Source organism: Apodemus sylvaticus, chromosome 5, assembly GCF_947179515.1.
Source record: "Apodemus sylvaticus chromosome 5, mApoSyl1.1, whole genome shotgun sequence".
Taxonomy (NCBI): domain Eukaryota; kingdom Metazoa; phylum Chordata; class Mammalia; order Rodentia; family Muridae; genus Apodemus; species Apodemus sylvaticus.
The window spans coordinates 9,366,348-9,391,168 of record NC_067476.1 but is presented as its reverse complement, the minus strand read 5'-3'; the positions used below and the strand labels follow the sequence as shown (position 1 = coordinate 9,391,168).

The 24,821-nt window shown below is 53.3% G+C and overlaps 1 protein-coding gene across 4 annotated transcripts; it reads right to left on the bottom strand.

The window, feature by feature from the left end:
* Positions 1 to 1,383: 1,383 nt before the first annotated feature.
* Positions 1,384 to 21,775, bottom strand: Miga2 (mitoguardin 2). 4 transcript variants are annotated; one of them, XM_052182088.1, is made up of 16 exons: positions 21,693 to 21,775; positions 17,915 to 18,150; positions 16,561 to 16,771; positions 15,023 to 15,135; positions 14,210 to 14,327; positions 13,785 to 13,921; positions 10,613 to 10,730; positions 9,622 to 9,722; positions 8,994 to 9,109; positions 8,588 to 8,660; positions 8,363 to 8,449; positions 5,236 to 5,334; positions 4,907 to 5,041; positions 3,920 to 3,973; positions 3,153 to 3,269; positions 1,384 to 2,932 (listed from the first exon to the last, which is right to left on the bottom strand). In XM_052182088.1, exons 2-16 carry the CDS (start codon positions 18,008 to 18,010, stop codon positions 2,726 to 2,728), a joined length of 1,782 nt encoding a protein of 593 aa, XP_052038048.1. In that variant the 5' UTR covers positions 18,011 to 18,150; positions 21,693 to 21,775; the 3' UTR covers positions 1,384 to 2,725. The 4 variants fall into 4 exon arrangements, with proteins under 4 accessions (XP_052038048.1, XP_052038045.1, XP_052038047.1 ...); XM_052182085.1 differs by lacking the exon at positions 21,693 to 21,775 and adding an exon at positions 21,525 to 21,675; XM_052182087.1 differs by lacking the exon at positions 21,693 to 21,775 and having other exon boundaries at positions 16,561 to 16,713; positions 17,915 to 18,007.
* Positions 21,776 to 24,821: the final 3,046 nt, after the last annotated feature.

Genomic DNA, 24,821 nt, shown 5'->3' with positions numbered 1-24,821 from the left:
TTGAAGTGTGTGCCACATTGCCTGTCCCTGTCGTCTTTTGAGACAAGGTCTCTTGAAGTTCATGCTGGCCTTGAACTCTAACCTTAACAACCAGAGATGGCTCTGACCTTTGGTTCTTCATACCTAACCAATCTCTCCCTCCCCAAGATGACAAACTGCACCACCATGCCCACACCTTTTTACAGTAAACTAGAGTTAAGTCCTGTTGGAATTCCTATGCACAGGACACAGGCCACCTATGTGCAACTGGGATATGGGTTCACACCCTGGAAAACTGCACTAGAGATCTGTTTGCTGAGGTGCTTATGATAGTGCACATCCGAAGCTCGCCCTAAATACCCTGGAAACATAAAACAAACACTCCAGGGTGGTAACTGCCAACTAAAGTTATCAGTTTTGCTGCTTGCTTTGTTTTAGAGCAAACAGTGAGGTGCTGGGGATTAAACTCAGAGTTTTCTGGTTTTTTTGTTTTTCGAGACAGGGTTTCTCTGTGCATCCCTGGCTGTCCTGGAACTCACTCTGTAGACCAGACTGGCCTTGAACCACCTGTCTCTGCCTCCCAAGTGCTGGGATTAAAGGTATGCACCACCACCACCCAGCTAACTCAGGGCTTTCTGAATGCTTGTTAAGTACTCCTACCACAAAGGAACACTTTCAGCCCTAGAATAAGAATTGTGTTAAGATGAATGTGGTGGCCCAAGACTTTAATCCCAGCACTTAGGTGCAGAGACAAGCAGAACTCTGTGGGTTCAAGATTAGCCTGGTCTATGCACAAGGACCCGAACATCCAGGGCTACATTGAAAGAAAAAGAAAAAACAAAACAAAACCCTGGGCCATGTACGCTCTACAGAGGCCAATACTGAATGTCTTCCTTAACCGCTCTCCACTCGTGTTTTAAGGTGCTATCTCTTGCTGAGCCCAGATTATGATTCAGCTAAACTGGTTGGCCTCCGTGGGCATGGGGACCAAGCCACTGTGCACCCTCTGCCCGTGGCTTCTTCATCAGCTCCTGCCCTCACTGCTGCTGCTGACCTGTGATGTGGAACTGTGAGTGAAATAAACCCTCTCTTGCCCATGCTGCCATTGGCCATGGTCTTTCTTCACAACAGCAGTAATCCTAAGCCAGATGCCCATGAAGCCACACTGACACCTAATCACCTGGCTGGGTATAATGCCCATGACTTACAGATGTGGGCACTGAGGACCAGAGGTGCAGGTCTCTCACTACACATCTGTCTTGTCATCCCAGGGACATACAGACCGTCAGGCTTTCTCCTGGCCACATCAGGCTCCTCCTGGAGCCTCTTCCCACTGCCCAGAAGAGCTGTCCCGCCTTTGGCTCAGCACTGTCCCCACCTCTACCCAGCAAGACACAGAGAAGAGTCGCTTCGATGCTTTATCTGACTCACAGGCCTTACACTCACGCTCTACCCCTGCAGGTTGAGTGCGAGTGGGCGGGGTGTGGACACAGACAGGACAAAATGAAAGGCCACAGCTGTATGGGCATGGGGCAGGTGAGAGCAGGCTGTGGCCAGGGTTACATTCACAGCTCAGGGAAGTGCAAATGAATGGAATGTCAAGACAGTGCATGAGGGCTGTTCCCTTCTGAGCGCAGGCCTCAGAGAGGACCCAGAGCCATGGCCACCCTCTCTTCACTGCATCCTGCTGACCCTGGGGAACCCTTTGCCCTTCCAGGAAAAGGGACTTGGTTCCCTGGAGCCAGTGCTCAGCTCCAGATCCTGTGCATGTCACAGCCTGGAAGGGACGGAACAGCCAAATAAAGTATTAAGGCAATAAATAAAATCTTCCCAGCTCAGGCAAAAGGGCTGCTGGGACTCCTGCAGGACCGGAACTCCAGGACCGGGGATGTCAGCAGGACTGGGAGTGTCTGCAGCCCCAAAGCACGTGTGCATGGAGTTGAAGGTGAAGTGCCTGCCGTCCAGCTTCCCGTCAGAAAGGGGAGGGAGCTGCCCTGCCGTGCAGCCTCTGCCCACCCAGCCATGGTTCCGAGATCCTCACTCTTGGATCAGGAGCTGGGCCTTTGTGAGCTCTGGCTGGAGCCTAGCACTGTCCAGGAGCTGCGGGCTCACCAGGGAGCAGAGAGCGGCCAGTCCTGCCTCCCCCATCTTTGGCCGGACGTGGGCATGTGGAAGGACAGTGTCCTGGGTTTGTGAGGGGCTGGTCCCTGCTCAGATGTGAGCACACGTGGGCCAAGCCCACCTCTGGATGGCCCAGATGGGCCTTTCCATACTGGCCGGAAGCCTAGGTGCTGGGGCTAGGTAGCTATAGGTGGCTGCTACTGCAGGACCCTGAGACTGTCACCACCTAGCCCTGCATGTTCTATCCCTCAACCGTCACCTTCTTACCCTGTCAGCAGCAGAGGGATTCGGGTTCTGGGGTCCATACTCAGCTCTTCTCTACCACCCCTTTCTCGCTGGCTGCCTGCCCCTGGTCAGTCCCTGCTGACTCTGGCCTGCCTCTGCTGCTCAGGGAATCCCAAGGGCAGCTGCTATCCAGTGCTCCTAGTGGTTCCTCTCCATGGAAATTTGTCCTCTGGGTGTTGGGAATTCCCAGATGAGGAGGCAGAGCAAGTTCAGGGACAATGACCCTTGGCCACCCTGACCCTCGGATGCCAACCCACAGGAAGGGTGGGGCAGCTCTCTCTCCCATCACCCTTGTGACTGAGGCCCAGACAGCCACCCCTCTCCTGCAGCCAGTCCCCTATTACTGTAGCTCTTCCAGGGGCCCATTCTCTCGAGGCAGTGGCCCGTTCAGCCCGGTGCTACTAGCTACCGGTGCTCCCAGGTAGCCCAGTAGAATCTCGCTGCGGCGCCGGGACAACTGTAGGATGTCTTCTGCTAGGGCTGGCACAGATGTGTAGCGCACGTTGTCCAAGTCGAACATGTCCCTCAGGTATTGCACAATCTGGTGCTGGGGGTAGGAGACTGGTGTTGGGTCTGGGCCCTGGGATATCGTCTACATTCTACAAAGTCCCCTTCTCAATGACCAAGCCCCAGCCCATTCTCCCAGCCTTAGGCAGCTGCCTTCCTGGGCTCCTACAGGGTTCACCTAGAGCTGCCCGGGCCCCACCCCTCTTCCAGCACTGAGGGGTATCTGCAGTAACAGGAGAGCAGGAGTGGTTGCCGTGTACCTTGAAGAAAGCACAGACTTCCGAGAGCTGGGGCTTGGGTCCGAGGAAGCCAAAGGCCAGCACAGGGCTAACATGCTCCGATACGGAGTAGAAATGGGAGATGAAGCCGTCAGGCACCTGTAGCGGGGCGGGGGCAGCACTAAGGAGCAGGCTGTGGCTGGGGATCAGGGCCTGCCCAAGGCCCACTAGGTCCTGAGCTTTCACTTCTACAGAAAGGGCCAAGAGACTGCTCTAAGAGATGCCCCTTGCAGGCGGGTCAGTGCCAGGACACTGCGAAGAGAGTGCGGGGACTGTGAAGGGATATTTCAAAGATAGTGCCAGGAGAGTGTGGGGACAATGAGAGGACAATGCGGGGACTTAGTGGGCAGAGCCTGCTCAGAGCACTGGCCATAGCAGCTGGTACTGACCGCCCAGCAAAGCCCGCAGCCATGGGGAGCAATGGATCTCAGCAGCTCCTTCCTCGGTGCAGATGCCAGTGGCCTACTGGGAAGGAGAAAAGCTCTGCCTGCTACCTGACTGCTGCGGCCACTGGCCGGCGCTGCACTAGCCCTCCTCCTGCTCCCAGGGGTGCCCCTCCTCTGCTGGGACATGATGTCTGCTCCTCAGGGAGGATCCTGGCCAACTGGGGTGCAATGGCAAGATGGGTGGTCAGAGTGGGGTGCAGGGCCCTGATACCTTGCTGCACCCATCCCCTCCCCACGCAGTCCCACTGCTTAGGGGAGTTCTGGCCACTCCATCCAGAGCAGCCTCACCGAGCAAGCACTCACCATCAGGAGCCTCCTCTTGGCTTTCAGGACAGACCAGCATGCGGTGGCGAGGGCCTAGAACACGGGAAAACCCACCCTGGCTTAGACTGTCTGACCCGGGGCCTCAGAATGAGCTCCCACAGCCTGCCCACACCTAACTGTTCCCGAAGCTTGCTTTTTTTTTTTCTTTTAACCCCAAATTTGGCAACAGATGCCTAATTCTTTTTGTTGTTTCTTTGTTTCTTTCTTTCTTTTTTTTCTGAGACAGGGTTTCTCTGTGTAGCCCTGGCTGTCCCAGAACTCACTTTATAGACTAAGCTGGCCTTGAACTCAGAGATCTGCCTGCCTCTGCCACGGGAGTACTGAGACTAAAGGTGTGCGACAGCACCCACCGCCTGGCCAGATCTGAACCATGTAAGATCAGAGCCAAGCCTGGGTCCTTTTCAAGAGCAGTGAGCACTTGCCAAGCCGTCCTTAGCTCTACACACGCCTAGTCTTGAATTCAGGCTCTGGCTTCTACTGCTTCCGAACTCCATTTAGATGTGGAGGCTTCCCAAGCCTCAGTTTCCTCCTCTGTAAAATGGTCATGACATAGCACCCCACCCTCTCACCTGATGGCTGTGGGAGCCATTATGAGCATCTACAAATGGCCTGGTTGGAGAAGAGTTGTGGGCACCAGCACCATATCACTGGTGGCCTTGGGTTTTCTTGTCATATTGTTGGGGGTGGGTAGGTGGAGGTTCTCCTCTATTCTAACTTAATGGCATACATTAAAATGAATGTACTTAGTGCCCGACCAGAGCGGGGGCTCTGCCCATGTGACGACATGCAAAGGGAGTGAGCACGCTGCTGGTACCAGGGCAGCAATAGCCTGGAGAGACACCCCGCCCCCGACCCGACATCCCAGATCTCAGCGGGTAGGGACTGACAAACCAACCCCCGGCATAAGAGGACCAGTGCCCAAGGTCACAGGACATGTACATATATGGGACAAGGATGGGCACCCACTGTTTCCTTGAAGCTGTCAGACAGCCAGCGGTTCCGCAGGACAGCAAGCACCGAAGATGGAGGGTTCTCTAGGTCCTCGAAGGCATCCATGAGGATGAAGTCCAGCACGATGTCGAAGAAGCTCATGCAGGCCACCTGCGGAGAGCAGCATCGAGTGCCACTCGGCCAAAGGCGGCCTGTGCGTGACACGTGGGGAGGCGGCTGGAAGCCAGGCTCAGTGCAGTGATGAGCTATCCCGGATGCTTAGCACTGATGCAGAGCTGGGCGTCACCTCCCAACAAAATGGTCTGAGTTCTGAGGACCCAGGACCTCGGCATGAGCAGACTCACCCCTCTGCCCTCCAGCTCCAGCCGGGTGGTCGCCCAGGTCTCAGGCCGCAGGGCATAGCTCAGCATCTCCTCATAGCTCTCCAGGAAGCCTTTGGGACTCTGTGAGAAGTACAGCCAATTCTGGTTGTGGGAGAGGCCCTGTGACCCACTTGGCTAAGATTCACAGGCAGGGCTGGGGCCTTACCCCAAAGAGACAGCAAGGAGGTGTCCTTTGCCCGAACTTTCCAGAGAATCAGGGTGTGTCTGGGCAAACTGCACCAGGACACCCACCTGTCTCAGTCTGGCTCATTACTATACACCTGTAGCCTTGTGGGAGCCAGGCACTGCCCTGTGACATCATCTCTCCTTGGCGAGCGGAGCCCAGGAAAAGGTGGAGGTTCATGGGGTAAGGATGGGAGGAGCCGCATGCACACCTGTGATACCATTGGTCCCCGGCACGGAAGCACTCCCTAAGGGGTGGAGGAAACACTGGCAGGGGCAGGGGCATAAGCTTGGCTAACATGGAGCCCGTCATGGGGCTCAGCAGCTAGCTGCCCATGGGCCTTTTCCACCTTGTAAAACAACAAAGCCTAAGACTGACTGGGAAGGGGCAGCAGAGCCCTGCTCAGCATGGCCTGGCCTCAGCCACCTGACTTCTGTTACCCATTCTATTCCCGGGAGGCCCAGGAGAGCCAGCTAAGGATACAGGCTGGTTGAGGCTAACCGTGAAGCCTGGCTCTATTGTCACTTGGGTGCCCGGGGAAAGCTCCGTGCTCTCCAGGCTACTTCCTTATCTGCTAAACAGACTGCAGTGGAGCTGACGGTGGCTGGAGAGGAGCAGCCTGGAGCTCATTTTGGGACAGATGGCAGGCTCTGGAGCAATCACCTGGCAAGGGTGAATGCAGCACTTGTCAGGGCTTACAATCCGGGCATCGTGGGCATCACTGTTGGGTGAGGAGGACAAGGGGAGACAGGGTGGTAAGGCCAGAGATGGGAATCCTCAGGGTTTGTTTTCTTCACTATTAAGACACTAAACACACCTTTCCATACTCTCTTTACGTGAACTGTCTAAATAAACAGTAACTGAGGGACAGTGTTCTAGGCACGGAGGGCAGCACAGACAAAAGCCCAAAGCAGGTAGAGGGTCTCGTGTGCACCCAAGGCTCCAGTGCCCCAAACTGCACAGGGCAAAGTGCCCAGCACAGCCACAGAACAGCATTCAGGCCAGGGCGCAGGGCTGAGGGTGGGGGTGTCTCGAGCCATGGAAGACAAGGGTTTTCAGGGGCTTTTAGATCATTCCTCCAGCAAGGAAGAGCAAAAAGGACCAGGGAACAAGCTTTGTTCCAGTAGAGCCTCAGGAAGCTGAGGCAGGAGCATTGGCATGAGGTTGAGGCCAGCTTGGGCCTCAAAACAAAAAACAAAACAAAACAAAAAAAGAAAAGAGGAGCAGCGAGATGTTGCAGTGTTAAAGGCCCCTACCACAATCCTGACAACTGAGTCCAGTCCCTGAACCCTGATAGCAGGAGAGAGCCAATTCCCACCAACCGTGTTCTGACTGTCACGTGTGTACAGTGCTGTGTGCACACCTTCACCCATGCCCCGATACTCACACACACCAAATACAAAATTTTAAATGCAATTAACAACTAAAGAAGCTGGCATGTCATGGCTGTGCGTACTTTTTAGCCCATCCCTTGGGAGGCAGTTGCAGGAGGACCAGATGTCAAGGTTGTCTCTGCCACACAACCAGTCTGTGTTACAGAAGACCCTATCAGGAGACTTGCTCCAATGCATTAACAATTGTACCCATGGGTGATAAACAGGAAGACTTATGCAAGCTCTTCCACAAGCAAAGAGCAAGGGAGCAGGAAACACGACAAAAGGTCAGGATTACAAAACCCAGTACGAGCCAAGACAGGACAAACTCTTGTGTTGCCAACAAGGACCTAAGGTGAAGGTCCCTCAGAACATCCTCCTGCCAGGACCTGAGACAGCCTCAGAGGTCCCAGAGGGGACACACCAGGGCGTGCCCACTAGATGAAGTACTTTCCTGTAACTACAAGAGCACATGGGCGAGGGAAGGTAGATGTGCTACCCTGTGGTACTGAGCAGAACTTGCAAGCAGTGTGCACAGCACAGCACAGCACAGCACAGCACAGCACAGCACAGCACAGCACAGCACAGCACAGCACAGGCTGAGAGGTGGGTAACAACAGTCATGGTCAGAGTCCATGGAGCAGAGCACCCGGGATCCAGCCAGGGTTGGCCCAGGAACAGATGCAGGGGACCCTTCTGCAGTCTGCTTATTTGTTTGTTTCATTTTTTCAAGACAGGGTTTCTATGTGTATCCCTGGCTGTCCTCAAACTCAGTCTGCAGATCAGGCTGGCCCTGAGCTCACAGATCTATCTGCCTCTCCCTGAGTGCTGGGATTAGGTGATACCCCACTATCACTTGGCTTGTGGTTTGTGTTTCATTACTGGCGAATTTTACAAAGCTGTACTACTAGAATCACCAAGTAAGAAAGAGCTCCGTCTCTAGTTTTCCAAGTTGGAACAGGAGCGGAGGACCCACAACCCTTCCCCAGCACCCATGGCTACAGGAAGATGCCAGGACTCCTGCACTTGGCTTTAAAGTGTTTGTGCTTGTGTGCGGGCCAGAGAGAAAATCAGATGTTCCTCGGACGGGGTCTCTCACTGGGGCTGGGGCTCACCAATAAGTCTGGCCAGGAACCCCGTGGATCTAACCATCCCAGTTCCACAGCACCAGGAGTAAACACGTTCTAGCACATGTACCTTCTACATAGATGGGGTCTAAATTCGGCCCTCAAGCTTACACAGACAGCACTTGAGCAGCCGGGCCATCTTCGCAGCCCAAGCACTGTCTGAATTATCACTGTTTTGGTATGCATGATGAGTGGACACGTCTCTGCCACAGCCGTGGAAGGACTCTGGGGGCTTCGGTCTCTTTTCACTGTGGGTTTGGGGGATCTTATTCAGGGCACCAGTCCTGTACCCACTGAGCCACCTCACAGTTCCCAAGATTTTTGTGTTAAAGACCCAGTCAACAGTCAACAAAATAAAACAAAGCAAAAACCCAGTCTGAAATAAGATTTTGGAGGGACATCTGGAACAGTCCCACCACAGCTACCTTCTCAGCCTTGGTCATTAGGCCTGTCACCATCTGCCGGCCAACCTCCCCGAAGAAGACCTGGTTGTTTCTTTCTTCTAGAAGCCCCTGAGGAAAGAAGGCGGTGAGGGGCAGCCTCTCAGGGCCAGCGAAGAGGGCGGAGTCATGGCTGGGCACAGGGTGACCATGTACTGGGCAGGCCCAGCACCCCCCCACCCCTCCACAGTGGCTCTGCACCATGCCTACCTCAAAGGCCTGCCGGACACAATGCAGCTTGGCCAGGAAGTCTTGGTCACTGTAGCAGCCCAGCAGCTCTGTCCTGAGGAGAGGGACAGACAGTGTCATGCCACGTGGTCCTACCTAGCAAAGACCCAGTGGGAGGGTAGGGTGTACCTCGGGTGATCAGGTGAAGAGGAAGGGACAAGGGTCCAACCTGGCCCTGCCTCACACTAGCAGTATGACCTCAGGCTGGTGCCAGCCTCCCTCTGTCCTTCAACCTCCCCTCACCCGAAGGCAGAGGCTGGCTAGCCGTTCTCTGGAGTGGGCACAGGTGGCAGCCATGGCTATGGTACCCGGGCTGAGCTCGCCTCACTGTGCACCTCTGCCCCTCCTGCCTGGGGCTGGAGCCCACCCACAGCCCCCACACTCTCACCTGAGGGTGCGGCAGGGGACTTTCCCTTCCTTCACCAGCTGCAGAGCCTCCTCGTAGGCAGCAGCAGGCCTGGAGAGAGGAAGCGGGTACTCTCCGACCTGCAGGGACTCCAAGAGCTGAGAAAGGGTCAAGCAGGCGGTGAGCATCACCCTGCAAGGCCCACCCTAGGTGCTGCCCGTGGCCCGTCATGAAGATACCATAAGCACACTGGCCCCATGAGACCCCATGTCCAGCCCTAGACCTCAGCACTTCGGCTAGGATCTCTTCCCAAAGGGAACATCTGCTGGACGCATGCTCCCATCTTCCTGTCCCAAGCACAGACACCACACCCCTGTCCCAGCCTGGTGGCAGACTAATGCTAATCAAAGGACTAAATGGACTCTGCTTGACCGTGTAGATCTATAACCCTTGGCTTCTCAGGCCTCCCTGACCTGGGACCTTCATGACTGCCACCTCCGCCCAGAGGCCCCTCATGCCTTCGGGTGAGGGAAGATTAAAGGACAGAGGGAGGCTGGCACCAGTATCTGGAAAGCAGGGCTTCATCCCTACCCAAGAAATAACCTCATTGCCCCCACAACCTAGCACAGAGGGCCTGGCCTCACCCAGCTTGGACTCCCAACTTATTTACCTCAGTGGCTGAGAAAAAGGACTCTTCTGAGGTCAGGCTGTCCTCATCATCAGCTCGCAGTCGCAGTGAGCCCTCAGTCAGGGGCAGCATTAGGGTCCTCTCTGGAAGGAAGTAAGACTGGGTGAGACCCGCCACTACTCACAGCACTGCTACCCCAGAGGCTTAGTCTGGGGCAGATGTTGGCAGAAGTCGCAAAGCTGCCCTGAGGTGTGTGGTGACAGTGGGGTCATCTCCATGTGGCCCTGGTGAGGGTTTCCCTTTCTAAAAGGCTGTAGCTGCCTGAGGGCATCTGCAGACACTTAGCCAGCATCCCCACATCTACAGGCCCTGGACTGGGGGTCTGGAGCTTCCAGACCCTTCAGAAAGGCATGTTAAGTAACTAAATGCCACAGACTGATGGTGCCACCTTGAAAGCCCTACCAAGCTCTGCCATAGAGGAGGGTCCAAGGGAACAGGATTCTTCCAGTAGGCAAAGTCACACTGAGGCCAATGCCAAGCCAGGGAGGGTGTGGCCTGCAGCACTAGCCAGCCCTCTCTGGACCTGTCTTTCCCACAGTGCACCGCGGGAAAGGCTGAACACATGGCAGGCATGAGGAGGACACTGGACAATGGGCTGAGCAAGCTGGTTCCCTCTGTGGCTCACACTGCTTTACCTCCACTGAGCGGCAAGAGACCTGTCTGGTCCCCTCAGCCTGCGTCTGGGTAACTACCACGTGAACCCGAAGGCTCGCAGACCTGTCGAGGAGGTGGAGGCACTCAGCTCAAAGGTATCCCCAAGAGGCCAGGGTGCAGCACCCTAACTGTGGACTCCAAGCCTCATCTTGCTTCCATGTCTGTTTGCCATCTTTAAGGGAATACCTCAGTTTCCCTATTTGTTCAAACTTCCATTTGTTTGCAGCACTGAGGAACCATGCCCTGGCTCTCTGGATTTGTCCCCCGACTTCCGTTGGTGACACTTCGGGCCCACAGCAGCCTGTATGCTCCTGCTCACCAAGGTCCAGCAGCATGCTGTCAGAGGGGAGGGTGGAGCCGAACTCTTCCTGCAGGTGGTAGGCCCGGTGCAGCAGGGACTCCAGCTTCTCTGCAAATTCCCTTCGCTGTGACTCTGGCTATGACAAAACAATGACCTTCAACCCAGAGCTGCCGAGCTCCCCATTCGGGTAGGGCCCCAAAGAAATGGAGCATGCTCTGGGTCCAAAAGAAGAACTCTAGATTTGGGCTGCCCATTGCAGGTGGCAGAGGCAGGAAGATTGCTGAGTTTGAAGCCAGCCTAGTCTACAGAGGGAGTTCTAGGACAGCCAGGGCTGCACAGAGAAACTCGGAAAAACAAAGACAAAAACAAAAAAGGTAAAATATGGTAATAATAAACAATTTGATCTTATTCATTTTTTTTCTTGCTTCCACCTGAGACAGAGCCCACCTAGGCTGTCCTCAGACTCACTATACACCAAAGATGACCTTGACTCCTGATCCTCCTGCCTCGACCTCCCAATCCGGGGATTACAGCTGTGCTTTTACACCCGCTTTTACCCGGTGCTAAAGACTGAGCCCAGGGCTTCCTGCATGCCAGGCACGCGCGTCCCCGGCCCTTCTTGCTTTTTCTGTTGGCTGGTTGGCTGGCTTGCTGAACATATTTTCTGGAAAACATTGTGTCTAAGTGACTCAAGTGACTCAGACTTCCCTAGTGCAGACCCTACGCCCCCAGGCAAGTCCTTCGTGGTGGCCTCCTGCGAGACCTTCTCTACAGAAGGAACTCAAAAGCTCCACCTTGTCAAGAGGGTTGCTGGGACTCGGGTGCAAATGGCGGTAGCTGTTTCTGGGTGTTACTAAGCAAGGGTAATTCTAGCTCCTGAGTGTCGCAGCTGCAGGTGACAGGCGGGAGAGCAAAGGACATGCTATCCTGGGAAGGTCTAGGTGGCAGGAGAGTACTTGCTAGGAGGCCCCGGCGGGCCTCAGGTCGAGGTGTGGGAAGCAGCTGGTGTGGAGCACAGCGCCTGTGACCTCGTGAGGGGAGCAGCTGGTGTGGAGCATAGCGCCTGTGACCTCTGTGTGACTTTTGACCTCCAGCCCCAGCAAGGGATGGTGGGTGGTGCTCTCTCTGCCCTGGGCTTTGGGTCCCAGGGTGAGGCGAGAGTTAGCCTGACTACTCTCTCCATGGAGGTGGAGGTAACCAGAGTAGAGCTGTTGCTAAAGTAACCAGAGCCCAGGGAGGAGACGGGTGACGGCCAATTAAGGCCGAGAAAGGGCCAGAAGAGGTAAGAGGCAGCCATCGCTGAGCCCACCCTGGACACTGCTGTTCAGCCTCAAAGCTTCTCTCAGGGACAGAGACATTCCACAGAGAAAATTCAAGGATGTGAAGTGTCCCAGAGTGTCTAGCTAAAATATGGCAGGACAGAGACCTGGACCAGATGCTGGGGCTCTGGGCCACGGCCACTCTGCTGGGCTGGCTGCCTGCCTGACAGCTCCTGAGGCTGTCTGTCAGTGCTCTGGGAAGGAGCTGTGAGTGGAAAAGGCTGCAGGGACTTAACACAGAAGCTCAACCAACTCAAAAAAGTAGATGCGGTAAACTTCAGAATGTCTGAAAAAATTCAGTTTTGAGACAGGGTGTCATTTAGCCCAGGCTAGCCCCACTGTGTAACCTCAAACTTCTGTTTTATTTTTTGACACAAGGTTTCTCTGTGTAGACCTCCAACTCAGGGATCCATCTACCTCTGCCTCCTGAGTGCTGGGACTGAAGGGGTGCGTGCGCCACCTCCGTCCGGCTGTACCCTTAAACTCCCAATCCTGTTGCCTGCACCTCCCATGTGCTGCACTGCTGGCCTAGGCCTGCTTCTGTGGTGCTGGGGATGGAACCCAGGGGTCTGGGGCCCAATAAACAAGCTACAGCTAAGCCTCACCTCCAGCCCAGAACTCACGATTGTCCTCTGTGTGTTTCAATGGATGCCATGAAGAATGTGAAAGAAATTCCATGCCTTTAAACCCAGCACTTGGGAGGCAGAGGCAGGAGGATCGCTGTGAGTTCAAGGCCAGCGTGGTCTACATAGTGAGCCCTAGGACAGCAGTCAGGACTATGTAGAGATCCTGTCTCAAAACCAAACTCAACATCAGCCTCGGAAGACTGAAAAAGACTGAGATGTTTGTAATCCCACATGCTGGGGCTAGGACAGGAAGATCAGATCAGAACGGACATTTGTCCAAAGGAAATACACAGATGGGGCCAGCAACATGGTTCAGCAGGTAAAGCTGTTTGCCAATAAGCCTGAGCTCAAGTCCCAGGGCCCACACGGCAAGCCGGCTCCCTACCTCCACATGTGTACCACGCCTTCCTCAAAACCACACACAGATGCGCCAGCAGCAGAGGACAGCGAGATAGCACAGGAGTGCAAACCAAAGCAGAACAGAGGGCTGGGGAGGAGGCGAGGAGCCCTGAGGGGGTCTGTAACAGTGTGCAGGGGTGTACAGAATGACCAAGGTGGACGGCCACAACCCCACACACTGAAGCCGCTGAGCCCCAGCCAACCCTGTGAGACTGCCCGACACGGCTGTGAGAGCATCAGCACAGGAGCTGGGCGGCGGCGAGAGTGCTAGCTCTTCTCCCAGGGGAACGGGGTTTGGTTCCCAGCACCCATTTGATGGTTCACACCAGTAACTCCAGTTCTAGGGGATCCAACACCTTCTTGTGGACTCTGGGTCCACATGGACTCATGGGTACCAACATGGTATACAGACATACATTCAGGGAAACACGGAAAAATCTTACAAACAAATAAGGTTATGAGATCATAATAGAAAATTTAAGTGGTGTTCTCCCCCCAAAAAAGCCATAAACAAAACCCAAAGGCCTCAGAACCCAGTCAGTACAACAGAGGCCAATCTCCTACAGTCCTATATCGACACCCACACCGTCCCCCATCTCCCACCCCTGAACAGAGCTGAGAAGGGTGTTTATCAAAGTGGGACTTACTCACCAAGCTATCACCAATGCGACAGCACCAAGCACGTTAGCCAAGCTAGTCTATTCATCCTCAGTGGCGCTTTTGTGGACGGGAACCCGGTGAGTGCCCGTGGGAGAAGTTTTGTTTATGTTTTTGTTGTGGGGGAGAACACCACTTAAATCAGTTATCACCTGGCCAGCCTTTCAGTGACCGGGGAACACCACCTACCTCTGACAGTGCTTCTGACGCGGTGTCTGGGTTCTGGAAGCTGTCCCCAGGTGTGGGCGTGCTGCCTCCATCCCCTCTCTGACCCACAGTCAGTGCCTGCTCCCACTTCTGCAGGGCTTCCTCAAACAGCTCCATGCCTGAGAATGCGGGAGAGGAGAAAGGCTCAGGTCCTAGGCTCGCCCTGAGAGGATGAACAGGGCAGGGAGGCAGAGGGCCACGGCAGGCCGAGAACTGGGCAGGCCTCCTTCTGGGCTGACCAGTGTGCAAGCTTTTATCTAAGCAGGATGCGTCTTCTGAATATTGACAGGGATCTGGGGTGGGGTGGTACCTGAAGAAGTGCCCTGCCTTGCCCAGACTCCAAGAAGGTCATTCCTCCCTGTCACAGTTACCCTACCCCAAGGACCTGGGCAGGCCCCCCAGCCAACCTTGCACATAGAGGCTCTCCGCACTGCCATCGGTGGCGGGCACAGACTCCTCCATCCCTCTGGTTTCCCAGGAACCTGAGCACGCAGCTGTAGGGCTGGATGAATTGACCACTACCATCTAGGACCAAGTACACAGATAAGAAAGCAGTGAAGCCCTTTGTGGGTTCCGTCTCCTGACCACAGGCCACAGGTATCTCTCCTAGACACCGCCCGAGGGAGCTGGGTCAGCACCCACATCCTCAGAGCGGCTCAGTGATGTCCTCCCACAGAGACCCCCAAAGTATGAAGAGACACAGAGGTCAATACCAAGGCTACATGTGAAACGGCACTGGGCCCAGTCGCTGCTCACTAGCCTGTCAAGGACAGACAGCTGCCACCTTTCTGTGGAACCTCTCACTCACAAGATGGCCTCCACCGTTTCAGGGGAGACTCAAGGCAAGGGCGTCACCACACAGTGCTGGAGCCAAGCAATGGGCAGCGAGCCCAGGTTGAGCTCCACGGACACAGAGACCACCTGTCTCCTTCAGAGATCTCTAGACTCTCAGCCCCACCCCGCCCTGACACCTCCCAGGCACCTGCTCAACGTCTGATGCCCAAGGCTGCGATGAGCTCCCTCTCTGGTACCTCACACCGTCTACAAATGGTGCCTCCAACTATCCTCATAGGCTCCAAGGCCAGAATTCATGAATACGGGTGTGAAGGAATGAAGGGGGCCTATCTCCCGGCTCCCTCACAGCCCAGATGCTTCCTTAGGGCAGAGTCCAAGAGTGGCCTGGTGGCACCTGCCTCTGCCACACCCTCCCTGCTCCTTACCGAGGCCAGGCTGTGGGAGGACCCTGAGCGCCTGCTGGGCTCAATGGAGGAGATGCCACTCAGAGTGTCGTTGCTTTTGCTGCTGGGACTCTGGACCCTCCGGCTGGAGCAGCCTGTGAGGAGAAGGATGGGTTTCACGTGCATCCTCCCACTGAGCCTCCCTCCCATCCTCATCTTTCTAGAAGTGTGTCCTGACCTAAGCTAGGACGTCAGCGGATTCCCCTGCGTGTGTACACTTAGCAGAGGACTAAGTCTCTTCCTTGGCCTGCTGATTTAACACGGGGCCAGGCCCATAGCAGGGCCCCATATGCTGGGACAAGCCGAGAGCAAGGCGGGTCACCACCCTACCCCCTACTCAGTTTGCCTGTGTGCTTGATTGAGTGACTGATAAAGAATTCTCTTTTCCAGATGCCTCAGCAGGTAAGGGAACTTGCTACCAGGCCAAAGGACCTGAGTTCAACCCTCAATGAGGGAGAGACCCAACTCTCAGATCAGATCAGGGCCTCTGATCAACTCATGTACACTAGGACACAGTGCATACAGTAAATAAAGATAAATTAATCATGTTCCTTAATTAGTTTTGTTTTTTGAGACAAACTCTCAGTGTGTAGCCCACAGATGGCCTTAAGTTCTACACCTGCCCCGTCTTCCCAAGTTCTAGGATTATAGGCACATACTATTGCACCTGGCTTTAAACATTTATTCTCCAAGGAAACTTGTTTTTCACAAGTTTTGAACCTATGAAAACGCTTTGCCTTGAAGGAGAGCAATGGGACATTGACCTAGAGCAAACAACTGTGTCCCATGTTACCAGGGAAGGAGCTTTCTAGGGCCAGCAAGAAGAGCCTGTGCCTCAGTTGGACCCCAGAACCCACATGTAGAAGGAGCAAACTTACATATGTGGTTGTCCTCCGACCCCCACATGTACACTACGGCACACCTACACACCTTGGCTCACACACAAACTCCAAGATCGATTTTTTAAAAAGTTTTCCCACAGTGGCTTGGTTCTGTGATGGCACTGTCTCAAAGTTCAGGACACACTAAAAAGGTGAATCTTACCACACACAAATCCCTTCTCTCCCCTCTAAAGAGGAGAATGGAGAAACATCATTGGGCTCATGAGCCCCATGTCTTAATTCCTGAGCACAGGGAAATTCCCAGCGCCACCCACCACGCCTGAGCCCAGTGTCTCAAGGAATGGTTCTGCTGTCTGTTTGGGTTTTGTTTTTTGTTTTGTTTTGTTTTTTTGGATTTTTTTTTTTTTTTTTTTTTTTTTTTTTTTTTTGAGACAGGGTTTCTCTGTAGCCCTGGCTATCCTGGAACTCACTCTGTAGACCAGGCTGGCCTCGAACTCAGAAATCCGCCTGCCTCTGTCTCCCAGAGTTCTGGGATCACAGGCATGCGCCACCACCGCCTGGCTAATGGTTCTGCTATCAACTCTACCAAGGGTAACTCGGCTGTGAGGCGGGAAGACACACAGGGAACAGTGCTGAGGTGTGGCTCGAATGTCAGAGACTCTCCACCCACAGACCTACCTTTCTTCACCGAAGGGACCCTGCGGGCCATGAGGATGGGCATGGGCACCGTGCCCAGCTGCTCGCCCCCCATCTCAGGGCCCACCTGCTTCTTCTTCCTCCGGCGCCTTTTCAGCTGGTGGGCAGCCAGGGCCAGGGCCACAGTCCCAAGGGCTGTAGCAAAAAGAACCTTCCTCAGGCCTGGTGTCAACCGCAGTTGGGAGAAGGCGGACTAGAGGAAAAAGACAAGTCGTCTGGTTATGATGCCCAAAGGGAAGCTCTGGATGTGGCCACAGTATTCCTCTGCTGATCAAAGGGGTGACAAGGGGCACTGAAGAGTAAATCAAGTCACCTTCTCTATAACGTGAATCAGGAATATAAATATAGCATTAATGCGTTACAGAGGAGATGAGTCCTGGGGTCCAGTGTGCCCCCATACGGCTGGCCACTGTTCTGCGCCTGTGCACCGCACCAGGGCTAGACCTGTGTCACTTGTCAGAATCCCTGCCCAGGTGGAACTCTATCCCACAAATGAGAGCTTTAGTGGGTGTTAAGGGACTTAGTTAGAGACAACTGAAGTCAAGAGGTCACCAAGCCTTTGGGTAAACCCTGGGTTTAGGGCCCCAATTTTTTATGTAATCCTGATTACTCAGAGAAAAGCTTCGAGCTATACACACGGACAGTTAGTGTGACTGTTAACCTGACAGAACTAGAGTCTCCTGAGAGGCAAGCTTCCTGACATGCCTGTGAAGAATTCCCTATAACAATGTTAGCCTCTGAGAATGTCTGTGAGGGATGTCTCAAGTCGCCTGGTGGGAAGATCATCTTATCTGTGGAGGGGACCCACTACTGGGCAGGGCAAGATGCCCTGTATAAAATGGAGAAAGCGAGATAAGCGTTGGCATCTGTCCGGCACCCTGTTTCCTGAGTACAGAGGCTCTGTGACCAGCCAGTTTCCTGCTTCTGCTGCATTTGTTCCACACAACGGGTTATAATTCACTAGAACCGCAAGCCCAGATAACCTCCTTCTCCCTTAAGCTGCTTTGGTCTTTCAACACAGCAATGAGAAATTAACTAAGACACAGGGGATTATAATAACACAATAAGAAGTTAACTAAGCCATACAGCCTCAACAAGGACTCAGTTCTTGCTGGGCAGTGGTGGCTCACGCCTTTAATCCCAGCACATGGGAGGCAGAGGCAGGGATTTGTGTGTGGTAAGAGTTCGAGGCCAGCCTGGTCTACAGAGTGAGTTCCAGGACAACCAGGGCTATACAGAGAAACCCTGTCTCGAAAAAACCAAAAAAGAAGAAAAAAAAAAAAGACTCAGTTCTCTCCAGCTATGAGGCTCTCAGAGAGGACCACACCCATCTTACCTGACCAAAAGTCGTGTACAGGAACACTGGTATCTCAGCCACAGTCATAGCCAGAGCCTGGATCATGGACATACCCTCAGTCCTACGGAATGCCATGGTAGGCCCAGGACCCGAGACGGGACGTCCTGGGGTGAGAGCTTCTGAGGAGATCGTCTTCAGCTGGTCTCTGGCTGGGTTCGAGGCACCATCTGCTCCCCGGCAGGGCAGGGGCACACATAACAGGTCCTTCCACAAAGCTGACAAACAGAGGATCAAGTGAGATGCTGGACGGTGCATACAGGGCATGAACGGCAGAGAAGTCACCTCCCTACGTCCAGTACCCAGTCCTGCCAACAAGCTTTGGTGAGTGAGATAGCTAAGCACATAAAAGAACCTGCTGAGCAAGCCCGACAACTGAGCTCCCCAGGGTCCAAGGTTGAATCTGATGGTCCCTGAGCATGTCCATGAAGAATGAACTATGCTAAGGAAGGTGAGACGACCCATGCGCAGTAGGTGGCGCCATTCCCTAGGCTAGGGCCACGGACACACATTCTTCACTCTCTGCCTCTTACTGAATGTACCATGAACAGCTGTCATGAGATCCTGTCACTGTGACTTCCCCACAATGATGGACTGTCACCTGGGACTGTGAAGTAAAACAAAACCTTCCTCCCCTAAGTGTAAGTTGCTTTTGCTGGGGTGTTTTATCACAGCAACAGAAATGAAACTAGGTAGGAAAGGAGAGAACTGACTCCCAAAAGCCATCCTCTGGCTTCCACATGTGCCATAAGCCATATTTATGTATGTATATGTATATGCCATAGGTTCAGATGCTTGCAGAGGTCAGATGACGGATGGGATAACAGGAAGTTGTGAATTACTTGATGTCGGTGTTGAGAACTGATTGGGGTCCTCTGGAACATGCTTAAATGCTGAGCCACCTCTCCAGTAAAAAATATTTTAAAAGGAGGTCAGGACGAGAGAGATTGTTCAGTGGTTAAGAGGTACAGATGCTCTCCCAGAAAGCCCACATCCAATTCCTACCATCAATGGCGGCTCATAACCATTTGTGATTCTGGTTCCAGGGATCTGTTGCCCTCTTCTGCTCCCGCCTCCATGGGCACCAAACACAGATATAGTGCACAGACAAACATACAGACAAAACATGCATACACATAGAATACTTAAAACTCTGGGGCTTAGGAAGTTGGCTCAGCAGTTAAAAGCATCAGCTAACACTCCAGAAGGCCCAGATGCAATTCCCAGCACCCGAATGCTGGCTTGTGACTGTCTGCAACTCCAGCTGAAGGGGATCTGATGCCCTCTTCTGACCTGTGAAGGCACCAGGCACACATGGTGCACAGACATACACACACATGCAAAATGCTCATCTATAGGAATTTTTTTTTTAAAAAGAAAGGTGCACATGCCAGTACACAGAGTGTCCTCAGAGGTTGGGCACCTCAGAGCACTTCAGGCTTGTGATCCCAGCTGCTCAGGACACTGAGGCAGGAAGATCAAAAGCTCAAAAATTGACTGGGAAATTTAGGCAGACCCTGTCTCAAAATTTTTTAAAGTACGTGTCTAGCATGTAGCAGAGGGGGAAAAAACAGTGCCTTTAGTGGCTGAATGAACAGCAGGCGTGCATGAGGAATACCAGGCCCCAGCCCTCTGCCCCCACAGTCAGGCAAGCAGCCAGACACCCCACAGACTCCTCTATAAGGCTGGGAGCAGAGAGAGGCATGCATGGCACCTTAGCTGCAGAAAGAACCCCGAGACCGGGAGATAAATAGGTCACCGTCTAACTCAGGGCCTTCCGCACTTTCTCTGTCTTTTTAAAAACATGGCCATTTTCTAAATAAAGATCTCAGGCTCCGGATTGAGAACCATGACAGCCTTTTCACAGAGTCAGGAAGGCTTCACTTCCTGTGGCCTAAATGCTTGTGCAGACCTTGTTGTGGCGGTGGGTCTTTTGTTGTTTCTTGTTTTGACTTATATTTATTTTTGAGACAGTCGTAGACTGTGGCACATGCGGGCCCTGAAGTCTGGATGGATACTTCTCTTGCTTTTTGAGTTTACTGCTATGAACCAACTGAATCATGGCAACTGTACCGGCAGATGTTTCTCCCTTCCTCTCCCTACCTTCTCATGAAGAAACCGAGTTTTGTCCAGCCTAAGCCAAGATTCCAAAATAACTCGGTTGCTAAGGGGTGAAGAGAGGGTCCTTCAAGGTCTACTCTGACTTCTGCTTATCACAGCAGGAGCAGGCAGTGCACCCTAGCAGAGGCACAGAAGGAAAAGATAGCCCAAGACCCACCAAGACCCAAGGCCAGATGAGATGTCTGATCACATACATCAGAGCCTCCAAGACGCTGCAGGGGTCAAGGATGCTTTCTGGGATCTTCGGAGGAAGGAACACAGGTCAGGACAGACCCTGTCTCTCTGGGATGATGGCCAAAAGTCACTAGGCCAGCGAGCACAAGAGACCAACAAGGAACAGATTATCCTTGGTGAGTGGAGAAAGACACAGCCCTATCAGGCTGGCCCTAAGGCCAAGGGGGGAGGGGAGAGGGCAAGAGGGCTGGCAGGCAGAGTGAGGTTCAAGGGCTAAGAAAATTGCCACACTGTCAAGGGCAGGACACATTTTTGCCTTGAGGTTAAGTGGGCTATGATAGGCACAGTCCTCCTGTAGGCCTCCAGCCTGGCAGGGCAGGGCGCTGAGTGAGGGACAAGGACATCAGATAGCAGGAGCTACACTTCTCTGTGCATTTCAAGAGACCAGCGCACTCTGTGAGGACTCTGAGTGGAGTCTTTCTCAGAGCACTCGAGGTAAACACCATTTACCACAGGATATGAATATTGAGGCCAAGGCTGTGCTGGAGCACCTTAGCCATTGCCTGATGCTTGCTTGTTTCAAACCTGAGGGTCTTGAACGTCTGGGAAGGCCCCATGGTATTAGAGGTGAGCCTCTAGGACCCAGGCAGGAGGAGGTGGGGGTGGAGGCCTGGCATCTGTTTGCAGGTGAGTCCAGTTAGTCTGGTCTGTGCCCAAGAGAAAGGTCACTTCACAGAAAGGAAGGGTCCAAGCTCAACCTCGTATCCTACCTGTCTCTCCATTCTAACGCTGGCCACTAATCCTGCTCCACGTTCTTGAGCAGGTGGGTTGTCAACTCCTCCACCCTGGCATTCCGGCTTTCCAACCCAGGCCCTCCTCTCTTGTGCAAGACAACCCTACCAATTGTCCTGAGCACTCTTTCGTCCCTCCTTGACCTAGCTGTGTTCTCAGAACCAGACAGTCCTACGACTTACTCTGCCTCATGTCCTGTTTTTTCCCCCTCCCGGTACATCTCTGGGATCCCACGCAGCCTGGCACTGGGCAACCCTACAGGGAACACCAGCAATATTCCAAGCTTCAGTATCTGCTCCTTGCGGAGCCTGGACAGGGTCCTTGCTTCTCTGGCCCCGACCTCCCTAGGACATCCTTGACGGCCGTCCACACACACAGCGCTGCCCACAGCCGGCACACCTGCTCCTTCTAGGCTTGGGTGTATCTGCGACCCTGCTTAGATGCCCGCAGCGTTCCAGGCCCTGGAGCCTCCTCTCTGACCCAGCTCCCTTCTCGTTCCACTCACGGAGCCATGCATCCTCTCGCGCCGCCTGGTCAAAGGGACCTACTCATCCCTTGGACACCTTCGCGGACCGGATGGATCGCGGACCCTGTCGTGGGCCGGGCTCCATGCTCCGCAAGCCTCGCTCCTAGCCCTGCTGAGCTGGTGGCCCGCGCAGTGGCCGTCACTCACCCGGGATCCCATCGCTGGGGAAGGGCAGCGTCTCCTTTCCAGGCGGCAACACAACCAAACCAGTACGCTGGGAGCGCGGGGGAGGCGTGGCCTTGGTCCAGCCGACTAGCTCTGACCAATGGGCGTCTCCAGAGCGCTTCGCACCGCCCAGGCCCTTGGCCAATGAGGTGAACTACGTGGAGACGTCGACTCCGCCTCTCCCGGTTCACGCCCCGCCCCCTAAGTGTGGTTGCAGTGTGGAAGTGTCTTCTTCTCTCCTCCGATTGGTCACTACGTAGACGGACACGTGAACACTCAAAAAAATGTTGTGGAGTTAGTGGGCGCCCAAGGCTTTCTGGGAGGCAGCTGCATAGGGAGTCTCTTCCGCACGGTGGTCCTTAGCGTTGTTGTCACTGGAATGTCACATCTGATTACCAAACTGTCCTGCGCTACACACACTCACACCAACAGGAACGCATGCACCCACAGGAACATCTACAACCCTTATTTATGCATAGTTTGGCTTGGTTTCTTTTTTGCTTGTTTTTTCAAGACAGGGTTTCTCTGTGTAGCCCTGGCTGTCCTGGAACTCACTCTGTAGACCAGGCTGGCCTCGAACTCAGAAATCCGCCTGCCTCTGCCTCCCAGAGTGCTGGGATTACAGGCGTGCGCCACCATGGCTCGGCTGAGAAACACTTTTTTATACTAGACTGTGAACACAGGCACTTGCGGCTTGGGAATTACCAATGTGTAGTTACTGAGCCTGACTGAGGCGCCTCATGCACAGTAAGCCACTGGATTTTTGTTTGTTTGTTTGGTTGGTTTGGTTTTGGTTTTGTTTTTGAGACAGGGTTTCTCTGTATAGCCCTGGCTGTCCTGGAATTCACTCCGTAGACCAGGCTGGTCTCGAACTCAGAAATCCTCCTGCCTCTGCCTCCCAAGTGCTGGAATTAAAGGCGTGCGCCACCACTGCCCAGCCTAAGCCACTGTCAATGCCAGCCTCCAGTTTTCTGTTTGTTTTTTTTTTTTTTCAAACTCCACATATCTGGGCCACGCCTACTCTTAGGACAACACCCAGATGCCTGAACAAACACCCAGGAGGTAACTCAGGTTCACCCCTGCACAGGCGTGAACAAAGCAAAAAGTAGCAGCTGAGGAACAGTTCTGGGGAAAAGACGAGGCCTTGACAGGCCTGGTGATGTGTGTGCCCCTTTAACCCCAGCACTAGAAAGAAGAATCTTTGTGAGTTCTAGACCAGCCTGGTCTGTGTAGCGGCCAAGGCGACATAGTGAGACCCTAACTGAAGAGGAAAGGGGGAAAGAGGGAAGGGAGGAAGAAGAAGAGAAACAAACAGACTTTGAAAGGTTGGAGAGATGGCTCAGTGGTTTAAAAACACTTGCTGCTTTTTCAAAAGACATAGATTCGTTTCTCAGCACCCAAGCCAGACAACTCACAATGGTCTGTATCTCCAGCCCCACAGGATCCAACTCTGGACACCTCAGGCACTGCGCACACACGGTACACAGACATACATGTGGGCAAAACACCCATACACATAAAATAATAATTAAAAACTAAGAGAAATGAATCTTTTTAAAGAAGATGCATCTTTGAAGTAGGAGCAAGAACAGATGGAGTCAGATACCGAATCCTATTTTCCTAAGCCACAGGGGAAGCAGTGGAGACAGGAATATGTACAGGGCATCTCCTGCCTTCGGGGACTGAGGACCTGGACTGAAGGTCAAGGCCTGCCCGTGTTCTAGAGCAGCCCATTTTCCCCACCTGGCAGAAGCACAGACTTAGACTATATATCAGTCAGGGTTCTCTAGAGTCACAGAACCTATGGATAGTCTCCATATAGCAAGGGAATTTGTTATGATGTCTTACAGTCTGTAGTCCAACTCCCCAACAATGGTCAGCTGTGAATGGGAAGTCCAAGGACCTAGCAGTTGCTCAGTCCCACAAGGCAAGCAGGCAAGGAAGAGAGAATCTTCCTTCTTCCAACGTCCTTATGTAGCTCTCCAGCAGAAGGTGTGTGCCACCACGCCTGGATCTGGACTTGTTTTGTCCCAGGTTGGCCTTGAACTCAGCGATCTTCTTCTCTAGTCTCCTGGGATTCATTGCCACTATGCCTCAAGATCTCCATGCCGAGATCCAGGTCAGAAACTTGTATCTCCCAGCCTCATGATCTGGATTGCATGTGAGCCTTCCAATTCTGGATTGTAGTTCATTCCAGATATAGTCAAGTTGAGAACCAGGAGGAGCCATTACAGACCTCCCAGCTAAGAGGTCTCATGCTTGGTTTGAGAGCACTCTCCCCACCTGGAGAGGGCTGGAGAGATGGCGCAGCAGTCAAAGGCACTAGCTGCTCTTTCAGAGGTCCTGGGTTCTGTTCCCAGCACTCAGATGGCGGCTCACAAGCCTCTGTAACGTCAGTTCCAGGGGATACAACACCCTCTTCTGGTGTCTGTGGGTACTACACACATAGAATCCATAGTATATGCAAATAAAACACCCTTACACATAAACACATTTTAAAAATCAACAAACAAAATAAAAGGAGCAGGTAATGAAGTTTGCCCCGAGTTTGACCTTCAGGACCACAGAACTCACATACAAGGAGAAGAGGGGACGATAGAAAGTTCTCTGACCTCTGCATGTGTGCTACAGCTTTCTGTGCCCCTCCCCCCATCTCACATGTGCCCTCACTGGAGCACACACACAAACACACACACAAATAAAGCATAAAATGAAATTTAAAAGCAAAAACAGATTTGAGAAAACGGCTCCATGGTTAAAGACCTTAACTGCACAGCCTTGAGAAGCCAAATAAAATAAGTCATGTCAATTCCAGAAGCATGGCTCCTATGAAGTGTGACAGGAATCAGAAACCTGAGTATCCCCGGAATGTCGTGGTCAGGGCAACACACAGTGCTCATGTACAAGCAAGCGTACACACAGACACAAATACAAAACATACAGTCACAGATAGAGGAAAAGAATTTAAACAGGAAAGCAAAACAAAAACGGGTAGATGTGGCGTGTCCTTTTAATCCCATCAGAAATTTCTGTGAACTGGATGCCAGCCTGGTCTACATTTGGAGTTCTAGACCTGGGGAGACCCTGTTTCAAACAAATATATTCAAAACT